This window comes from Cuculus canorus, chromosome 5, assembly GCF_017976375.1.
Source record: "Cuculus canorus isolate bCucCan1 chromosome 5, bCucCan1.pri, whole genome shotgun sequence".
NCBI lineage: Eukaryota > Metazoa > Chordata > Aves > Cuculiformes > Cuculidae > Cuculus > Cuculus canorus.
The window spans coordinates 17,563,667-17,582,930 of record NC_071405.1 but is presented as its reverse complement, the minus strand read 5'-3'; the positions used below and the strand labels follow the sequence as shown (position 1 = coordinate 17,582,930).

The 19,264-nt window shown below is 46.8% G+C and overlaps 1 protein-coding gene across 1 annotated transcript; it reads left to right on the top strand.

Moving 5' to 3' along the window:
- Nucleotides 1-12,814: 12,814 nt before the first annotated feature.
- On the top strand, nucleotides 12,815-18,575 carry IRF2BPL (interferon regulatory factor 2 binding protein like). Its single transcript, XM_054068243.1, has one exon. It carries the CDS (start codon nucleotides 13,427-13,429, stop codon nucleotides 15,641-15,643), a length of 2,217 nt encoding a protein of 738 aa, XP_053924218.1. The 5' UTR covers nucleotides 12,815-13,426; the 3' UTR covers nucleotides 15,644-18,575.
- The last annotated feature ends 689 nt before the right edge of the window (nucleotides 18,576-19,264 follow it).

Here is a 19,264-nt window from a genome sequence, read left to right as displayed (position 1 = left end):
GACCATAATTTATGCTGCTTAGCCTGTGAACCATAATGATAATGGGGAAGATAGTCAGGATTTATATAGCTTTATATTTAATATAGGGGGTTTCTGGAAGGAGTCTGTAAGTAGGGACAGTTGCCCAGACCCCAGGCTTTGGCCAAGCGGTTCTTGGCAGGCCTCAAAGAGGGTGGTGAAATGCAGCTTTAAGCCATCCTTGCATCATCCAGGGGTTGTTTCCCTGCCAGCAGGGTCCCTGGTGTAAACTATAACACCAGCAGAGCTACTGTATTTTGCACTGGCTACCACTGGACCCAAGAAACTAGTCTGCTAACTGGGGATCTATGAGAAATAGGCTCGGTTTAGCCAACTGTATGTCTTCCACAAGGACTTGGGAAAGGAAGAGTCATTGCAGTCCCTGCAGTGGCTGCAAACCAGCTGAGTGAAGTTTTGTCGTATCTGCACTGGCTGATGTGCAAGTGGCTGGCTAAGCTGCCTCACAGTCTCCATTACATTGATAATGTGAAAAAAAAAAAAAAACAACACAGCTTTCGGTGTCTGGAGGATCTGCCCTTGCGTGTCTGTGTGTGCATATGCAGATATATGTGATGTCAGTGAATGTCCCCGCTCACTGCAAAGGTCACTTTGTCTGAGATTTTTCATTTGCTTCAGAATAAAGCAACCTCGAGAATGTAATGAAATAAATGAGGTCTGAAATTCGTTTTCTAACATCCATGAATTGCAGCACCCAGCTAAGGGGAAAGCATTCAAATGCCTGTCAGCCCTCTTGGATGGGATTCTGTTTGTAGCTCTGCAGCAATCAGCAGACATCAGTGTCTGCTACAACTGAATATATTTGGTGTCTAATTGGCACTTAGATTCCAACATGATAGGAGCTTTAGAAATAGCTAAAGCAGATAAATATTGCTTCTTTTTTTTTCCTCTGTGTGTGTCTGTATCGTCTGTGGGAAGCTGTGTATTAATGTGAAAAATTCCCTGTTGATTTTAATGGATGCATCTCTGTGCAGAGAATTTGCTTCATTGAAAGCTGCAGTAACATGTAGAAGGGATAATTTTTTTTTCTTTGTGCTGTGAACATCTAGATCAAATTCCTGAATTTGTGCAGAAACTGTGAATGCTCCCAGCTTGCAAATGAAGTCAAACCCTTGTTAATGTTTACAGTAAAACAGCTGTTCTCAGCATTTCTCCCTGAGCCTCAGCTACTTTAGCTCTACCGTACTCAGCCTTACATCATAGCAGCTGCAATAATAAGAGGCTGAAAGAGGTCAGAAGCAGCCAGTCCTGCTAAACCACACCTTTGTTTAAAAGAGATTTTGGATTGTAAAATGTCTCAACTGCTAAATTTTTCAGCCTGACTGGACTCCATGCATGGGCTGGGTCTTCAAAGAACTTGCTCACCAAAAGCACACAGGCACAGCCAGCGGAGAGTAAAACAGAACACAGACTCTTTATATATTTTCCCGGGAAACTTTCTATAGATCCAGACTGGGAAATGTTCCAAGGCTTCACAGAACTAAAGATAACAGTAGTAAAAAAACGGACTAGAGCACACTGACTTTTAAAAGAAATAGCTGAGCCTATTATATTTGCATGGCAAAGCCTTGGTAATTTGTGCAGCAAGGCTTTGCTAATTTACACTAATAAAAGTAAGATCACTACAGATTACTGAATTTTAGCAATTAGCAGATGTGTAAATAAACAACATTCTAAGAAAAGCAAAAAGTATCAGCATGTAGGTTGCTTTCAAGACAGTAATTTCTTTGTAAATATTTATGATCGCTCAAATAATAAATGCTACTGGATATATTTTGTAAAAATAATTAGATATTAGCAGAATGTAAAATTGAGCATTCCCCTGCTCAGTCTTCTTCTCAGAAGAGAGAAGGCATAATTTTTCTGCTAAGCATGAAGTGTGCAGTCTATTGAGCTTCTGCAGTGTCCACATTATAGAACTATATGAATAAATAAGCACTTAAAGTGAATTTAAGAACATTTTAACATTAGATGTCCTATACATGATTTACTGAAACCTTTTCTTCTGTTGAGTAGAAGTGGAGGATATGTGGGTTTTAGTACGTAAGAGAAAATGTGTTCATTGATGATTTATTACACTACATAGGAATTGGATGAAATCTGTCATTTTTATTTTACTGAAAATGGAAATTTGAAAATCAAAGTAAGAAGAAAATAAGATTTGTACAGTTGAAAAGTTTCCAAACAGATTTATGAGTCTTTTTATTCTACGTACAAGGGATTTTTTAGCAGCATAGCAGCATTTTCACAGTTAAAAATCAAGAGTGAACATTGCAGTTTCATGACAAATACTACCTGTGACACCCTTTAAATTCATGGTGACTAATGAACAGCAACCTCTTCTGGTCTTGTGGTTGACAGGGTGATGTCACAGACTGTCAGATGATGTCATAAGTGTCCTAAATTATGGCAATAGTTTGGGGCAGAGGGACTGTCACAGCTGGAATGCTCACTGAGTTTAGCAGATTCCACAGCATTATGCTGTAGAAAGTACTTGGAAAGAAATCCTAAATGTGCTTTCCAGTACAAGAAAGAGAAATAAGAAGAAAGTAATAGGGGCCAGGTGGCAAAATTTGTAGATTCCATTGATACTGGTAGTTTCAATTGATACAGATAATTTTAATCCAGTGGAATTGCAGATTCCATTGATACGGACGGTTTTGCAAAGACAATGTGTAGTGGAAATTATTTGGTCTAAATTGTAATAAATTGGACTGTAGTTTCAGTTATGACTCTTTATGGTGGTGAATTATTTGTCTTGAAATCATTCTTTGAGAACCTAATGTTGTCAGGGTGTAGTTGTATGAAGCATTGACCAACACAGTAAAATACATACCCTTTCTTGAAAAGCACAGAGGCTAAATGTACAGGGATTAGACAAATGAAATAATATAAGATGGAATATTCAAGCCAATTATTTAAAGTAAGCATAGGTACATGTGGTAGCTCTGTGCTTTTATCACAAAAGTCATGTAGTGTCTGGGGGAGAACAACTGCTCTAAAAAAAAAGCAAGTTTGAGTGCTTTCATACATACATATTATGTATACATCTGTAATATGTACATATATATGTTATGTATACGTAATCTAACACTGACTGCTTTCAAAACATGCATGTCAATGACACAAACCTTTTGTAACTACACACCCAAGCTAAATATTACTTAGCAATATGCCTTTTTCTTGGTGTTTCACTGGTGTATTCAAAACTTGATCAGTTTGTTTCTTCTGGCATAAATTGTTACATGAACCCCTGAATAAAAATATTGCTTCTTCTCTGTCATATAGAGAGAATATATTCTAACTCGCTCAGTCTAGGTACAAATATGTCTGTCATGTTTGAAAAGGCAACAGTTAAATACATGTTTCTGCTGTCAGAAATGCAGCAGTTAAACCCTAAATATTATCTATAGGATTAAGATCCAAGTACCTTACAAGAAATCTATATGCAGTTATCGTTCCACACTTCCTCTCTATTCCCTGTCATCGACTATGAAAGAAAATATAAGAAGTGCTCTAGTATGTATGTTTATCTCATTATCTCCATTTTCAGTTAAGTGGAGCAAACCTTAGTAGATTTGTAGCAAAATAATACACCTTCCTCTGTGCTGAAGAAATGAAAAAAGCAGGATTGAGCTCAGAACAGGGACAGAGGGGGAGAGGCAGGAGGGTTTTTTAAAAGAGTTTTCTGAATAATCAGGAAATCCAGTGAGACAAACAGAATGTGTAGAGAGCAAGCCAGAATTATCAAATTACCATGACAACCGTAGGCAAGAACCCAGAGAGAATCAGGTAAAGAAATTACAGTACAATTACAGTTAACTTCACATTTATTTATTAAAAAAAAAAATCCCAAGCAGTCAGGAAGAAATATTTCCTTTGGCCTAGCTTGTTATGGTGTAAAGGCGTGTGAAATGCACCTTGCTTGCAATTTTGAAATGGCTTTGCAAATGTATACAAGTAGCTTTTATCTAGATTTGCATATGCAGATCGGTTTAACCAGCAGGATTTGATTCAGATACAAAACTCAGAATCACAGATGCCTTGGTTTGTTTTAAAAGAGAAACTAAGAGAATTCAGAAAAGGTAAAGGAGGTGTGTGCGCACACACCCGTGTATAGTGTGCATTTCTGTGTTATTTCTAAAACATTCTCCCTTGTACGTTATTCAGATGACCGCTTTCTTCATTCAAACCTTTGCTTAGCAAATTCACCAAAACGCTTTTAAACAATGAATACAGTAATAAGTAAGTGAAACTGAAGTGAAACTAAAATAAGTAAGAGTGATGGTGTTTATTTAAAAAAGCTACAGGCTAACCATCAAGTGGTTAACCAGATTATCTGTCAAATTTGGGTTGAAATTCTGTTTGTTTGGTTTTAATGTGCCATTTCATGTAATACCATTCATACATATTGGACAGATACAAGTATACAGTTCTGAAGAGCAGAGATCCACATTTAGAGAAGGAAGGGGGGATTTGTTCATGTGGGAGGTGGTGGACTTCTTTCCCATTTTCAAACAAAGCCCTCAGACTGCTAATGCTCCAGTATAAACAAAAGTGTCCCAATGCTTTATCTTTCTCGGTTCATGCGCCACTATCTGAATGCTTATTGTGTTTTATATGTGCTCTGTAAACACAGATACATGCCCATATTGATCTTTTTTGAACGCTGAAGTTTGCTGCATGGTCAGGGAGAGGAGTGATGCACTCCATTGTTCCCTGCTATGATGTCATGCTCAGACTTCGCCTTGGCTAAACGAATTCAGTGTGCTGAACTGCAGCAAAATGTCTTTAGGGAGCCCAAATTTATTGCTGTAGTGGAGATGGAAAGAAATGAGAACATGCGAAAAAGAAGACATAGGAAAAAGGGCTTGAATTCTAGCTAAAATGTTTGCCACTTATATTTTTCCCTACCATTTTTTCAGAATTAGATGTGCACATTCATTTACATGCACACTCAGAGTGTGTATGTGCAGAGCTCAAGGGTGTGTTTATTTTAATCTTGGGAACTAAGACAAGCCAAGATTCACTCTTAGGAGTTGCATCGTCACTGAGATCTCTCTTAAACATGCAGTTTTATATCACACTATTCATTCCTTTTACTCAAATTAACCACACACGGAGTCCACATAATGGGTCTAATCCTGCTAGCTGTCCGGTGATGTTAATGAGAGCTAAAGGCATCGTGCAAGTTACAAAATCCAGTGGTAAATTAATTCGTTTCCAGCATCTGAAAACTGTATGTGGGGATTGTGAGGGAAAGAAAGGGGACGGCCTTTTAATTATGCTGGGAGATCCTGAACTGGAAGGGAAATCTGAAGGAGCTGAGTGGGGAGAAGGAGGTCTTTCCTTCTCCTCCCTCCCTCCCTTGCCTCTCCTTCCTGACCTTAAAAAAAATCCCTGGGGCTAGTCCTTCCCAAATAGGGACAGTTGGCAGGTATGTGTTAATCCTGTTCCCAGCACTTCGGAGGAGCCATGCACAGAAGCTCACTCTGTCCTTTCAAACCAGCGCTTCCTGTCCTTCAAGAGTTAACCTTTTCTAGAACATTTATTTCACCATCTCAGGGAAAAAAAAAAAAAAAACCTGCAGAGCTGAGAGGCTGCAGATCACAAGGCCATTCTGATAGCCTCCTGTCCCCATGGCAACAGCAACGGCATTTATCAGTTCCTTATGAGAGCAGGCACAGCAAATCTGCATTGCACATGGCAGCCTTCCAGCCTTTCAAATGAAAGAGCACTTTGAACTGCTGCCAAGTGTGGAAGGAGCAGAGCTGTCAGGACTGCTTAATGCTGGCAGTTTGTACTTGGGAGCCTTTCAGTTCCCAGAATCCTTCAGCCGTGGCAGCCTGCCAGGTACTTAGCGGAAGCTAAAAACTAACCCCCAGACCATTCACTGCAGTGCACTCAAAATTTTCCACATGTACCATGTCACAAGTGCAGACTGTACAATGAAAGCAAACGCCTTCTGCTGGGATTCTAATTTTATTAATAATCTAGGAAAAAGCAATCAGAGATTAGCTGGCTGGCAGCAGTACAGTATAGCCACTGTTTATAACTCAGGGTGGGTATGTCAAATCTGTATTTCATCCCCCAGAATCAGCTCTGACAACTGGGGTGCAAAGCCCCAAATCTACATGCAGTGCCTGAGCATGGGGAGGTCAGCGCTAGCAGAAGGAAGAGCATGGTTAGTTACAGCGGAGGATTTTTTTTAGCAATCATCAAATGCATAGCAGTGAGATGTGGAATAGAAAAAGAAGACACTGGCTGGTAAATATTGTCTGCCCTTACCCTCCGCATTCTGCTGACATTGTGAGAATCTCAGAAACTGGCTGATCAATGTAGCAGAGATACATGGCTCTTGGTGGGTTTCCTTTCAATGGAGAGTTTTCATGTGAACTTTTTATTGTTTTGCATTACCCAAAGCACAAGGGCTTCTATTGGCAGAGGAAGCAAATTGGCACAGTTCTGCTTTTTTTTTTTTTTTTTTTAATCTGCACTGAGATCAAGGGCAAGGGCTTCATTTTCCAGCACTAGTCATAAGCCTTTAGCACAAATAGAATGAAAATTGTCTGTCGCTCAGGCAGTTGGACAAGGTTCAGGAAAACTATGTCTGGCACTAATTCCAAAGGGAAGGTTTGGTTCAATCCAGCATCATTAATTTCAGTAAACAGTTTTCACTAGTCTATATCCCACTGTTCAAGAGCTGTTTATTATCTCTTACTAAATAACATCTTTTGGAGAGTAACAAAAAATACCTGATACGACTTACATACATATGTATACTCTCACATGTATGTACACGTATAAATAGATACAGTATATATGGATGCACTTACATTTTTTTTTACTTTTCTGTTTTTCCTTAATGATTGCTTGTTTCTTACCTTGCCTACCCATTACAAAACAAATTTATAATGCCAAATATAAAATAGTGAAAATAGCCCTGAAGGTGAAAGAAAGAGAGGAGATATGAAAAAAAACCCTGGATCAAAGACAATCTCCACAAATTTGTGAGTTTCACCACAAAACAAGGAAATGTAGTGCCACATTTTCAGCTTGCAGCTATCTTTGGCTGCTGCTTGAAGACTTGACTTAATTCACCCAGGCAGTAGGGTCTAAAAGTAATACACCAAGACAGTTAATTTTGGCACTTAGTCTCCCTTAGGAATTTTCCCAACAGTCTTTGAAAAGAAAGTAAATGATATTTTTTTTTCCTCTCAGTTTCCCCTCCATAGCTCATCTTGATATGTGCTAATAAAACAAACTGCCTTCCACCTCCCCCTTCTATTCTCATCCTTATCCTGTGTCCATGTCATCCTTCTTTCAGTAACAATTTTAATCAGCATTTATAACATGGTCTTGGAGAGAAAGTGGTTTAGGTCTTTTCAGACGGCCTGGTTACAGAGGAAAAGGTTACGCCATGCGAAATAACTTCAGATAGTGAGTTTCTTTTCCTTTCCCTTCCTTCCTTTTCTTTGCTTTCTTTCTGTCTTTCTTAATCCCGCCCTCCTCTCTCCTTCCCACCTCCCCCATTTTTTGGAAAACACAGTAAAGTTTTGTTCAGTTCTCAAGTGTTATTAATCACTGGTGGAGGCCAAAAGCAGGGATATTTTTCTTGGCAGCACGTTTTGATAAACAATCTGTGTATGGGGTGAAGGGAGGGGGGAGCCTGTCTTGCTGGTAACTAAGCTAATGTTTGGCAGATTCTTAACTGTCACGAAAGTGCAAGTGGCTCTCAGTGGGAATAGCCTTAAAAAATGTACCGATTTAGTTGATTCATGATTGTTGATTGTTTACTACGTCCACAGGATGTAAGATGAAAACAATCCAGGGATAAAGTAAAAATAACAACAGCAGAGGACCCAGCCTCTGCAAATCCCAGCCTAAAACACGCTACCCAGTCGAGCAGAATTAATTATAGGTGTCTTGTTTTGCACTGCAAGATTTGGCAAAGGTTAACGTGCGGAAACCTGGGCTCACAGGCGGTTTTTAAAACCATACGGACAGCTGTAGGAAGATCGCTTTGGGGCGGGTCTGCAAGAGGAGCCCTCACTGCTTTCCGGGGCAGCAAGGAGAGGCGGGATGGCGGAGGAGGACTGGGAGGCTGCCGGGCGGGAGAGGCGATGGCCGGGCTGCGGGCAGGGTAGCCTCACGCCCGGCTCTGCCCCGGGGTCCGCGCTCCAGCAGCGGTGTGGAAAGGGGACCGGTAAAACCGGAGGAGGCGATAGGCAACGTCCGTTAAGAAATGTGTCTGCCCTACAGACCAAGGAGAGAAGGAGGGGTGGGGGGTGGAAAGGAAGTAAGGAGGGAAGAGTTCTTGGGTGGGAAAGCGATAGGCTGCGTATGTCAGCAAGGCTCACTACTTGAAGAATGGTAGGAAAAAACAAGAGTTATAATGAGATGAGAACTGATAAACAGAAACACGTAATTACAGTCCTATTCTTTGTAACTAGGTGTTTTGACACTTCCTGGCAGCTCCTAGTAGACGACAATGCTGTTTAGCTTTTAATTTGACAAAATTCTGCAACTCCTTCCTGAAGTGTTTGTGTTTTGGTGTGTTGAGCACACTCCCTTCACCACCGAGTGCTCTGTTCACTGCTCATCTCTGCGTTGTTTTGAAGCCAGTAATTTGATTTTGATGGATTTTATTTGCTATACTGAGGTAAATCCATGTAAATCACACTCTCGGAAGTGCGCTTCCCTTCTGGTTCTTGTATTTTTTCCCAGCTGCTGTTTTGCTGACCACTGAGGAAAGAACCATTTCTTTAGGTGAGCACTTGTAGAAGAACCAGCTGCTGTGGCTGCTGCACTGATCCGTGCCAGAACTTCGCAAAGCAAGCAGGAAAGAGTTAAACGTATTGCCAGGCTGTGAGCATTTAGAGCCAGACCAGACCGTTCATTCCCAAGCTGCCGAGATCATGGGTTCCTAATTATTACTGCTTGCAAACTTTGAGGCTGTCCTATATTCCGCATAATTAACACTGGACTGCTCATCGATAATCAACAGTACTCCTCTCGCAACCAGATTAGCAGTAATCCCCGTATTTTTGGGAGCTCCTCACGGGAATGGCACGGAGCAGAGCCTGGCAGACCTAGGGTGTAGCCAGGCACTTGGGTTTTGTCGCTTCTTCCTTCACGGTGCGTTGCAGTCTCTGCTTCCCATACCTGCTGATGGCACTAAGGAAGGTGCGGGTCGGCTTCCGCACGCCGTGTTTCGTATGATCGTTTTGATTCCTTCGTTTAAATCAAAGCTTCGCCTACTGTTTTAATGTTACACAGATGTATATATGCGTGTGTGCGCGTGTGTACTTACAAATAAAGAGGGTAATAGGAATAAAGGGAAAGAAATTCTCGGATGGCACAATCTATCCTAGCACTGAAAGGAAGGAGTTAGTAGATTACACTACTGACAGTGAAGATTGTATCCCTTGTCCCTTGGGACTACTGACGGCTCGCAAACTTTGGAAAATCTCCGTAGAATCCCTAATCCTGTATCCAAAATGCTGACTCGCGTTCCTGCGCAAAAAAGCAGTCGCTGGGCGGCAATTGTTTGCGGCCGCGGCCCCGTCTCTCCTAGCGCTCCCCTCCTTTCATTAAACAAGCTGCTGTCGGGCGGTGGGGTGGGGGGTTCTTACGCTATTTTTTGTTTGCTGGCTTCTTTCTTTTAGTTAGCCAGATCAGGCTCCTGAATGGCTTCATTGTTTGGGCTTCCTCTTTTCCTCCTCCAAACGTAATTTTAATTCCTGGATTATTTCAGAGCTAAATAAACACCAGACGTGTTTAGTGTAAATCCAGCAAGACGGATCTGGATCACTCCTGCCCCGCCATTCGCATGGCAAAGGACAGGAAAGGCGGAAGGTGAGCAGGAAAGCATACTGCCACCGTCTCAGGGACAGCGCTGCCATGGATTGGAGCTTTGTTACATTGCCACAGTTCCATCTATTTTCCCCGACCAAATTAGATTGATACTGACAACTCGTTCCCTGTGAAGGTGCCACGGCGTGGCATTTATTTGCATTTACATTGCAGTTCTCTTCATCAATCAGCTTTGCAGAGATCACGGCTGCTGCTGACCATATTGTTGCTATGCTGACACTTCATCCTTAAGTGCCGCTTGCGTAATGGTACAGTACGTGCCCATGATCAAAGTTTAAATCAAAGTTTAATCATTACGGAAAAACAAACATATTCCGCGACTGTGTATCCTGTAAGTAAAAGTAAAGGCAGTTTTGTCGGGTCACAGATCCTAATCTCTGCTCTTTTTCTATTCACAAACTATAAAGGGAGTTGACAGCACCTGTAAATGGTTTTCTGAGGCTAGATTATATCTAAAGTGATTATTATTTACACCCACTGTAAAGACTGCTCTTGTGAGCCAAGAAGTCTGTCCCTGTGAGGTGAGTGTTACCAAAAATGGGCTTTCTTGCAGGAGGATTCAGTGGAGCGAGGAGCCAGGGTGAGGGGCGGTTCAAGCACTCAAAGTGCCATGTCATCTGTTAGGTTTATGTAACCCAGGGACCGAAAAACAGTGGGGATATGCTGCAGTTCTGCATTCCCAGACACTCGGGATGAAGGGGAAAGCCTCAGCTCTCTCAACCTGAGTCTTTTAAGTAGGGGTTGACCTTTTCCCACAGCCCAGTTTTGCTTCTCATCTGAAGATCATCACAGGGCAGTAAAAGAATAGAAAAGGATAGGAAAGGAGTTGGCTTTCTAGGATTGCTTTCAGAGCAAACACGGGCTTGTTTAGTGAAGTAAAGTTGTATTAATGTAAAGATCCTGCAGCCATCGCTAAATCGCTGTGGCTGGAAGCAAAGACTTTTACTTTGACCAGCTTTCATCTACCTTACTGGAATCTTGCTTCTGTGAAGCCTCTATAATGTCCACAGTTTAGGTGTGAAATTTCTAAGTGTGAAATCCACTCTCCTTTAGCGCATCTTCTTCAGCCAATTTGCATATAGGAGACTCACATAATTCAAAGACTTTTCTATCTCTGCTCGCTGCTTCTGCAAGCTTTCCCTGAAATACAGTCACTTTGTAAGAATTTGTTTTCTTAGTGTATTTTATATGGTCTTACCATTTCTGTAATTTCAGCGCATGTATTTCATTAAGCCTTCCCTGTAAAATAATTCCGCTCACATACATATCAAATTTGTTTGCCAGCTTTACAGATTATAACCAGACACATATAAAACGCTTTAGACAACTAAAAATGGAAATGAGACCCATTTGCGATATGAAACGAATTATTTAAAGGAACAACTTTTTGTCGTGTGAGCTCTGGAACGTTATTAACCGAATACAAGGTCTTTTTCCTGCTCTTGTGCTACCTCGCTGCTGGGCTTGCATGTGTGTACGCATGTAAGGGAGCCGTGGCACCACGCCACAGAAACCCCAAGTCCCTTTAAAGCGCAGAGGGAAACCTGTAATGGACGGGGTTTTCGGCGTTTCTAGCAACAAAGGGACCAGGAAGAGGTATTGAAGGAAAGAACCGCATCCAGCACAGCCCGGCTGGGAGAGGCGCCGCAGCGTGCGAGCGCTCCTCCCGCTGCGCGCTGGCTCCGCGGGCAGCGCTGCCCTGCGTGATCCGCTGAGGCGGTGCCGGCTGCCGCCCGCAGCGCTGCCCGCCGGGTCCCCGCCACTCCGCGGCCCCGCAGCGGGTGTTTATGATTCCTTGGACGTGCACAGCGATGCCGGTGTCGGCAAAACCAGCCGCCGGCTGCAGCGGGAGTCAGGGCGCGCTGCGCAGAGCCCCTCCCGGCTAGCGCGGGCGGGGTGCGGGCAACTTCGGGGATTGCGGTCGGGAGAAGGCAGGCTTCGTGTTTTTATAATTTTGTTTTCCTCCCAGTTAAACGAATTCTTGGCTTATTTGCATGAGTCGAAGTTGTTTTGAGTAATTTGCCTGTTAGCAGTGTTATGCAAATGTTAGAGAGCTATTTAAAGGGAGAAATAGACTGAGCCGTGTGTTCTCACAGCGGCGGGGAAATCCTATGGCCCTTCGCATTAGCGAGATGAGATCACAGCGATTACTCACCTGCCTGGCCTCCCCTACGCCCCTGAGCAACGCACAGCGCTCTCTTTCCCAGCCCAACCTCAAACACTCGGCAAACATGGCCGATTTAAACAAATCAAAAGTGGAAGACCTTCTGATGTAGTCACGGGCTTACAGAAACTGTGTCATTCTGTCAACGGGATCACTGAAAGAGAAACACGAAATCGGATATTAAGGCGGGATCCCCCCCGATTTGCCTCGGCAGCCGCAGCGCACGGGGATCCCACCGGCAGCCCGGGTGGCGGGGACGCCGCGCAGCCGCCACAGAGGCAAAGCGGGGCGATCCGCGCCTTTACAAAATCCTGAAAACGAGACATTTGAACTTGGAAAGCCCAGCCAGGAAAAAAAAAAAAAAACCCACACCATCAACCCCCCCTCTTCCCTCCTCGTCATTGTGCATGCGCTTCCTGGCCGCGTTTCGGCGGCGGCGGGGCCAGGGAAGGAGGCCGAGGGCGCGATCTGGCGTTCAAGTTTCCAAACATAGCCGGCAGCGCGGGCCGTCCGCCCCGCCGCGCTCCAGCTGCGGCCGCGCAGGGCAGGGCGCGGGCAGGCCGCCCCGCATGCGCGTCCCGCGCAACAAGTGGGATCCGCGCCGCCGGCCAGGGGGAGGGGAGCGAGGGGCGGGGGCTCGGCGGTGACGCGCGGCCCCGCCCGGTGCAGCCGAGCCGAGCCAGGAGCGCGGCGCGGAGGAGGGGAGGGGCGGCGCGGGGGGAGAGCGGCGCGGCGGAGGGGGCGCGCGGGCACACGCGGCGGCGCGCAGCACCCCGCGCTCGAACTGCGAGCGGCGGCGAGGATGTGAGTGAGAAGCAGGCGGCGCCGCTCGCCACGCTGCTGCCGCCGCTGCCCCGGGCCGTTCCCGCTCCGCCGGCACTCGGGGAAGCCGCCGCTGCCGCCTAGACCGGACGGCTCCGTGCGGGTGTCCCTCTTTGGCTCGCGGCGGCGGATCGGCACGTAGCGAAGTGCGAGCTCGCGGGGCAGCCGCGGCGGGTGGAAGGTGACCCCCCCCACCATCTTCCTCCGTGCACCTCCGCCTCCTCCCGGAGGAGGAGCAGCGGCGACGGAGAGCTAGAGAGCGCAGGGAAACAGAAGCGGCTAGAAGGCGACCCCCACCCAGCCCTCCGGAGGAGCGGTGGAAGCCGTTCCCACCCCACCGGAGCGGCAGTGGCAGGACCGGGTAGAAGCGGCTCTCTCCGGCGGCAGGAGCAAGCTAAAAGCAGACGATCCCCCGGCTGAAAGGGGCGACAGGATCAGGTACAGAGAGCCCACCCCTTGCAGCCCGGGGGGGGGAAGGACGGCGCCAGCCCCTACCCCGGCGGCAGCAGCTCCCCGGCCAGCAGCACCATGTCCGCCGCGCAGGTGTCGTCGTCCCGGAGACAGTCATGCTACCTGTGCGACCTGCCCCGCATGCCCTGGGCCATGATCTGGGACTTCACGGAGCCCGTCTGCCGGGGCTGCGTGAACTACGAGGGCGCCGACCGCATCGAATTCGTGATCGAGACGGCCCGGCAGCTGAAGCGGGCACACGGCTGCTTCCAGGACGGCCGCTCCCCGGGCCCCCCGCCGCCGGTCGGCGTCAAGGCAGTGCCGCTCTCCGCCAAAGAAGCGGCGGCGGCCGCGGCGGCCCAGCAGCAGCTGAACCATGTGGACGCCTCTTCCAAGGCAGCCTCGGCGGGGCTGACCCAGTCCAGCCTGGACCGCTACGGGCTCAGCGCCGCCGCGGCGGAGCAGCGTAGCCGCTTCGAGTACCCGCCGCCACCGGGCAGCCTAGGCGGCGGCCACGGCGCCCGCCTGCCCAACGGGCTGGGGGGCCCCAATGGGTTCCCCAAGCCGCCTGAGGACGGGCCGCCGGAGCTGAACCGGCAGAGCCCCAACTCCTCGTCCTCCTCCTCCTCTTCCCGCCGCGGGGCGCACGGCGGGCTGGTGTCCGGGCTGCCCCCGGGGGCCGCCGGCGCCCAGATGAACGTGCCCCCAAACCTGCTGCCGCAGACCCTGCTCAACGGGCCCGCCGCCTCCGGCGTGGCGCTGCCCCCGCCGCACGGGGGCCTGAGCGGCCGCGGCGCCGGGGGGCCGGCTCCTTCCGCCTCCTCCCAGGGGGGCACCTGCGGCGGCGGCGCCGGGGGAGGCGGTGGCTCGTCCTCCGAGGCCTGCGGCAAGCGGCCGGGGTCGGTGTCCAGCAGCGACCAGGAGCGGGAGCTGAAGGAGAAGCAGCGCAACGCGGAGGCGCTGGCCGAGCTGAGCGAGAGCTTGCGGAACCGGGCCGAGGAGTGGGCCAGCAAACCCAAGATCGTGCGGGACACCCTGCTCACCCTGGCCGGCTGCACGCCTTATGAGGTGCGTTTCAAGAAGGATCACGCCCTGCTGGGCCGCGTCTTCGCCTTCGACGCCGTCTCCAAGCCGGGCATGGACTATGAGCTGAAGCTCTTCATCGAGTACCCCAGCGGCTCCGGCACCGTCTTCTCCAGCGCCTCCGGCGTGGCCAAGCAGATGTACCAGGACTGCATGAAGGACTTCGGCCGCGGTCTCTCCTCGGGCTTCAAGTACCTGGAGTACGAGAAGAAGCACGGCTCCGGCGACTGGCGGCTCCTGGGGGACCTGCTGCCCGAGTCCGTGCGCTTCTTCAAGGAGCTGGTGGGCGCCGACATGCTGCCGCAGCCCTACCTGGACGCCAGCTGCCCCATGCTGCCCACGGCGCTGGTGAGCCTCCCGCGGCCGGGAGCTGGGGCCGGCGGCGCGCAGGGCTCGGCCGCCGCCTCCAGAGGACCCGGCGGCGGCGGCGGTGGCGGCGGCGGGGCGATGCGCAAGAGGAAAGCCTCCCCCGAGCCCTCGGACTCGGCCGAGGGGGCTCTGAAGCTCAGCGACGAGCAGCAGCGGCAGCAGTGGATGGCCAGCCAGAGCGAAGCGCTCAAGCTCACCATGTCGGCCGGGGGCTTTGGGGCGGTGCACGGCGGGGGCCCCCCGCCGCCGCCGCCGCCGCCCCTCGGGCCCCACTCCAACCGGACCACGCCGCCCGAGTCCGCCCCCCAGAACGGACAGTCCCCCATGGCCGCACTCATGTCGGTGGCCGACACGCTGGGCAATGCCCACTCGCCCAAGGACGGCAGCTCGGTGCACTCCACCACGTCCACCCGCAGGAACAGCAGCAGCCCCGTGTCGCCGGCCTCGGTGCCGGGCCAGCGCCGCTTGGCCTCCCGCAACGGGGACATGAACCTGCAAGTGGCCCCTCCTCCCCCCAGCGCCCACCCCGCCATGGACCAAGTGCACCCCCAGAACATTCCGGACTCCCCCATGGCCAACAGCGGGCCCCTGTGCTGCACCATTTGCCACGAACGCTTGGAGGACACCCACTTTGTTCAGTGCCCCTCTGTGCCCAGCCACAAGTTCTGCTTCCCTTGTTCCAGAGAGAGCATCAAGGCCCAAGGGGCGACTGGCGAAGTCTACTGCCCCAGCGGAGAGAAATGTCCCCTAGTCGGTTCCAATGTGCCTTGGGCATTTATGCAGGGCGAGATCGCGACCATTTTAGCAGGGGACGTTAAAGTGAAAAAGGAGAGAGACCCTTGAGTAGGAAATCCAATCCCTTCAGACTCCTGAAGATGTAGAATTGTGAATATAACAAACTGCAAAAGTTAGTCTTATGTATAGACATTATTTTCGTCGTATGTTTCTATATTTTGAAACAAAGGTATGTACTCTTCTTCATTTGAAGGATAGAGCTGGTTTTTGTTAAACAGAATATAATATTGTTTGGTTACTACATAATACCTGTTCTCATTTCTTTGGCAGTGTGTTGGCTAGGTACAAAAGTTAATAGCCCTTAGCGATTACCTGCTGCTGGTGTGTATTTTTGTAAATGTATGCACTTCTCTGAAAGAAGAAGAAAAACACAAAAGACAAAAAAAATTTTTTTTTTTTTTGCCAAGGCCAGTGTTGATGCCTAAAAAATTGCTACAAAAATGGTGACAGCTTATGTTTTACGAGCCCTGAGTGTTAGTCTTTCACTTTATTTTTTTCGGTTTTGTTTTTTTGTTTGCAAAACGGTGGGGTGGCTCTGGGCGGGAGGGTGTTTTTTGTTGCAAGTTTGTAAGGAAAATGTTTCAGTTTGTTTCTATTGATCTGAACGTTTTTAATCTTCATGTGTTTTTTGTTTTTGCTTTTATTGATGCACGGATGCTTTTGAACAGTAGAGCAAAATGCTGTACATGAAAAACATGCTCTGTTTGTCCTTTATACATTTCTGTAGTTAACAGAACACTGTAATGTGCCTTGGAGCTTAGTAAATTGTAATAAATTCAATTGATATTAATACTTCTTGAGTAGCAAGTTTTATTTTTCTCAGAGCTTAGGCAGCATGTGCAAGCCATGTTGCTTTTTTAAATCTCCATTATACCAAGAGCTTGCAGTTCGTTGTGATAATTGTGGCACTTGTACACACAGTTTCACATACATGTAGTAAGATGATGATGTTGATGATGTTATCAAACGTATCTAAATCTTGGCATTGTGCCTATTTACATTTCACCTTTAATGTTGCAGTAACAGTTGCTGACTAAGCATTTTCTGTTTACTGTTTCTGCATCTCATTTCCTCCTCCCTTTCACTCCCCCCAGCTCTCCAGCTGCAAACAGTGTTTGCAGTACAGGATGCATCCATTGCGTGCACGATTTAATAAGGCTTGAGATTTGGGACGAAGCCCTCTTTCACAAAAAACCCAGCATCGTGTGGTTAATAATTTTAATTGATTTTCAGAGGGTTCATCAAAGCTCAACATAAGCCATAGACTCGTGGTAAGGCAAGACTATGCAGTGCGAAAAAGGGTAGTGGGAAATAACAGCTTCTGGAGTTGGTGTTGCAGCTGGTGGGTAGCCACCCTGTGCTGGCAATGGCTTTTCATAACTGAATTGGTGAACAGTTCAGGGGCTGTGTTGTGTTTTCGGGAAAGGAAGCTTCCTTAAAGCACTGAAGTTAAACGCTTTCCTTATGGTAACTATCACATATCATTCTTTGTATAATTAACTATTTTATGTGACATTGGCATTTTCTGGAGATTGAGGAGCAGTGCAGTACCTGTTAGGTGATCAACAGGCAAAGTAAATACACAGGCCTCACACTAGCTAGAAAATGCAAACAAACCTAATGTGAACTTTGTCCTTTCCAGTGAGGCAAATGGAGGAAAGAGAGAAAACCTGAAACCAACCCAGCAGCACTGCTGAAATCCTTTGCAGAACAGCAGAACATAGAACTGTTACAAATGCAACAAGATTATGAGCTGAATTTTATTGAATATTAAGGATCCCCACCCCAGAGAACCCCGATACTCTATCAAGAGTTACTTTTTAAATGTCTGGATGGCTTGCACTTAAGATATTTTTTTCATTTGGATTCCAAGTGGAAAGAATGCTAGGAGCCTTGACACTATATGCTTAGTGTGCATACAGATCTTTGCTGTCTTGTGTAGGTACATACTACAGCTGTTTTGGGGGTGTGTATGTTTTAATATGCAGACTTTGGTATCGCTGTATCTGTGATTTCAGACAATGACTTTGTGTTACATACACATTACTTTTTTTCTGCCAAGTGATAAATTGGTGCTTAAAAAATCTCAGAGCATACTGTTATGTAATGATTTTGAGGGAATAATGCAGAAATAGAATGTTTTGAGTTAATTATTGGATACAATATATACATTTTTTGAGTATGGATTTGTATTGATCCTGTTTTCAATTATGTCTAGGTATGCAGCTTCCACACAGCCGTTTATTTCTAAATCATGAGACAGGGGGACTAATATTGTGAGCTCTGGACTGGCAGAGAAAAAAATTGTACACATGGATGAAATTCAAGTTTAAACCTAACAAGGAGAGAAGTAATATTCATGTGTGAATTGCAACTGCTGTCAAAAAACTACTGGCTATTCAACATTTAATTATGTCACACAAGCGTGAATACCCTGATTTATATAAATAGAGCCACTCCTGTAATCTTGAAATCAGTCATCAGTAGTTGGAATTAGAAAGAGACCCGTTTGATGGATTTCTTTAATTGCAGAGCATTCTCGAAAAGCTCTTATCAGTCAGAATTTTGGAAGCATAAGCCCTCTTGTGAGACTCATCAGTCTGATTTTTAGCATGCAGAGGAAAGGTAAGGGGCAGTAGACATAGGTGCAAAATAAGCTTGGAGTGAACTGTAATACTGCAGTTAATTAAAGTTAACCGTAGCTACAGGGCATTTGTTGTATGGAGGGTTTTTTGTAACCATGTGACCTTTTCTTTTACTCTGGCTCATTAAGCAGCCAGTCTGGACATATTAGCCAGCACTTCTTTGAACCTACTCCATAGGTTTTTCTCTTTCTGAAGATGTCCATAGCTGACAAACAAGCTGTAACCTTTTTACGAGGAGGAGAAGGGAGCTGCTGAGCAAGTCTCACATACAGAGATTCAGCTGATTTCTGTGTTTTACAGTAATGCTCCCCTCCCCCATATTTGCCAGTTATTTAAAGTAAAGCTCAATGTTTGCTTGAATAAATCGTGTAAGTGAATTTATTTGTCCAGGTGGTTATTTGTTGTGCTCTCATTCCTTCTTGTAATGGGGAAGTATTTAAATGGTTTATTTTCCCAAGGAGGCTTTTTTTTTTATTCCAGTTAGATTATTCTCGACATTTCTTTTAATAGCCTTGTAGCCTATTTTCTAAGAAATGGGTTAGAACATCTGTGTCACTGGATGTTTGTTTTTTAAGCGTTGGCAGCTCTGTATGAGTTGGAGATGGAAGTGTTTGTGCAGTGAAGAGATGTTATGTCCGTTTGGGGGAAATACTACCCAAATCCATCAGGAGCTCAAGTTCAGCAATGTGAACTGGTGTCGTTTAGTACAAACTTTATCTTTTATTTGCTTAGCAATGTTAAGCTTATGAGCATGCTTCTCCCTTCCCCCCTTCCCCCCCCCTTTAACATTAGAGTTCCAAACTAGGCAGGACTAACATTGTTTTGAAACTGCAATCTCTTCAAATAGGCTGGCTGCCAGCATAGCTCTGCAGAGCTGCAGCCGTCAATGGAAAAAGGGTTGTCTTTGCTTCTTCATGCTGCTTGAGAGCCGAGTTTTTCTTCCCCTCAAAGGAAAGGGCTTTGTCTCCTCCGACCTCTCAGGTTCCTGGCTTACTATGCAGTAGTCATTTTGGAGCTTCCCTCT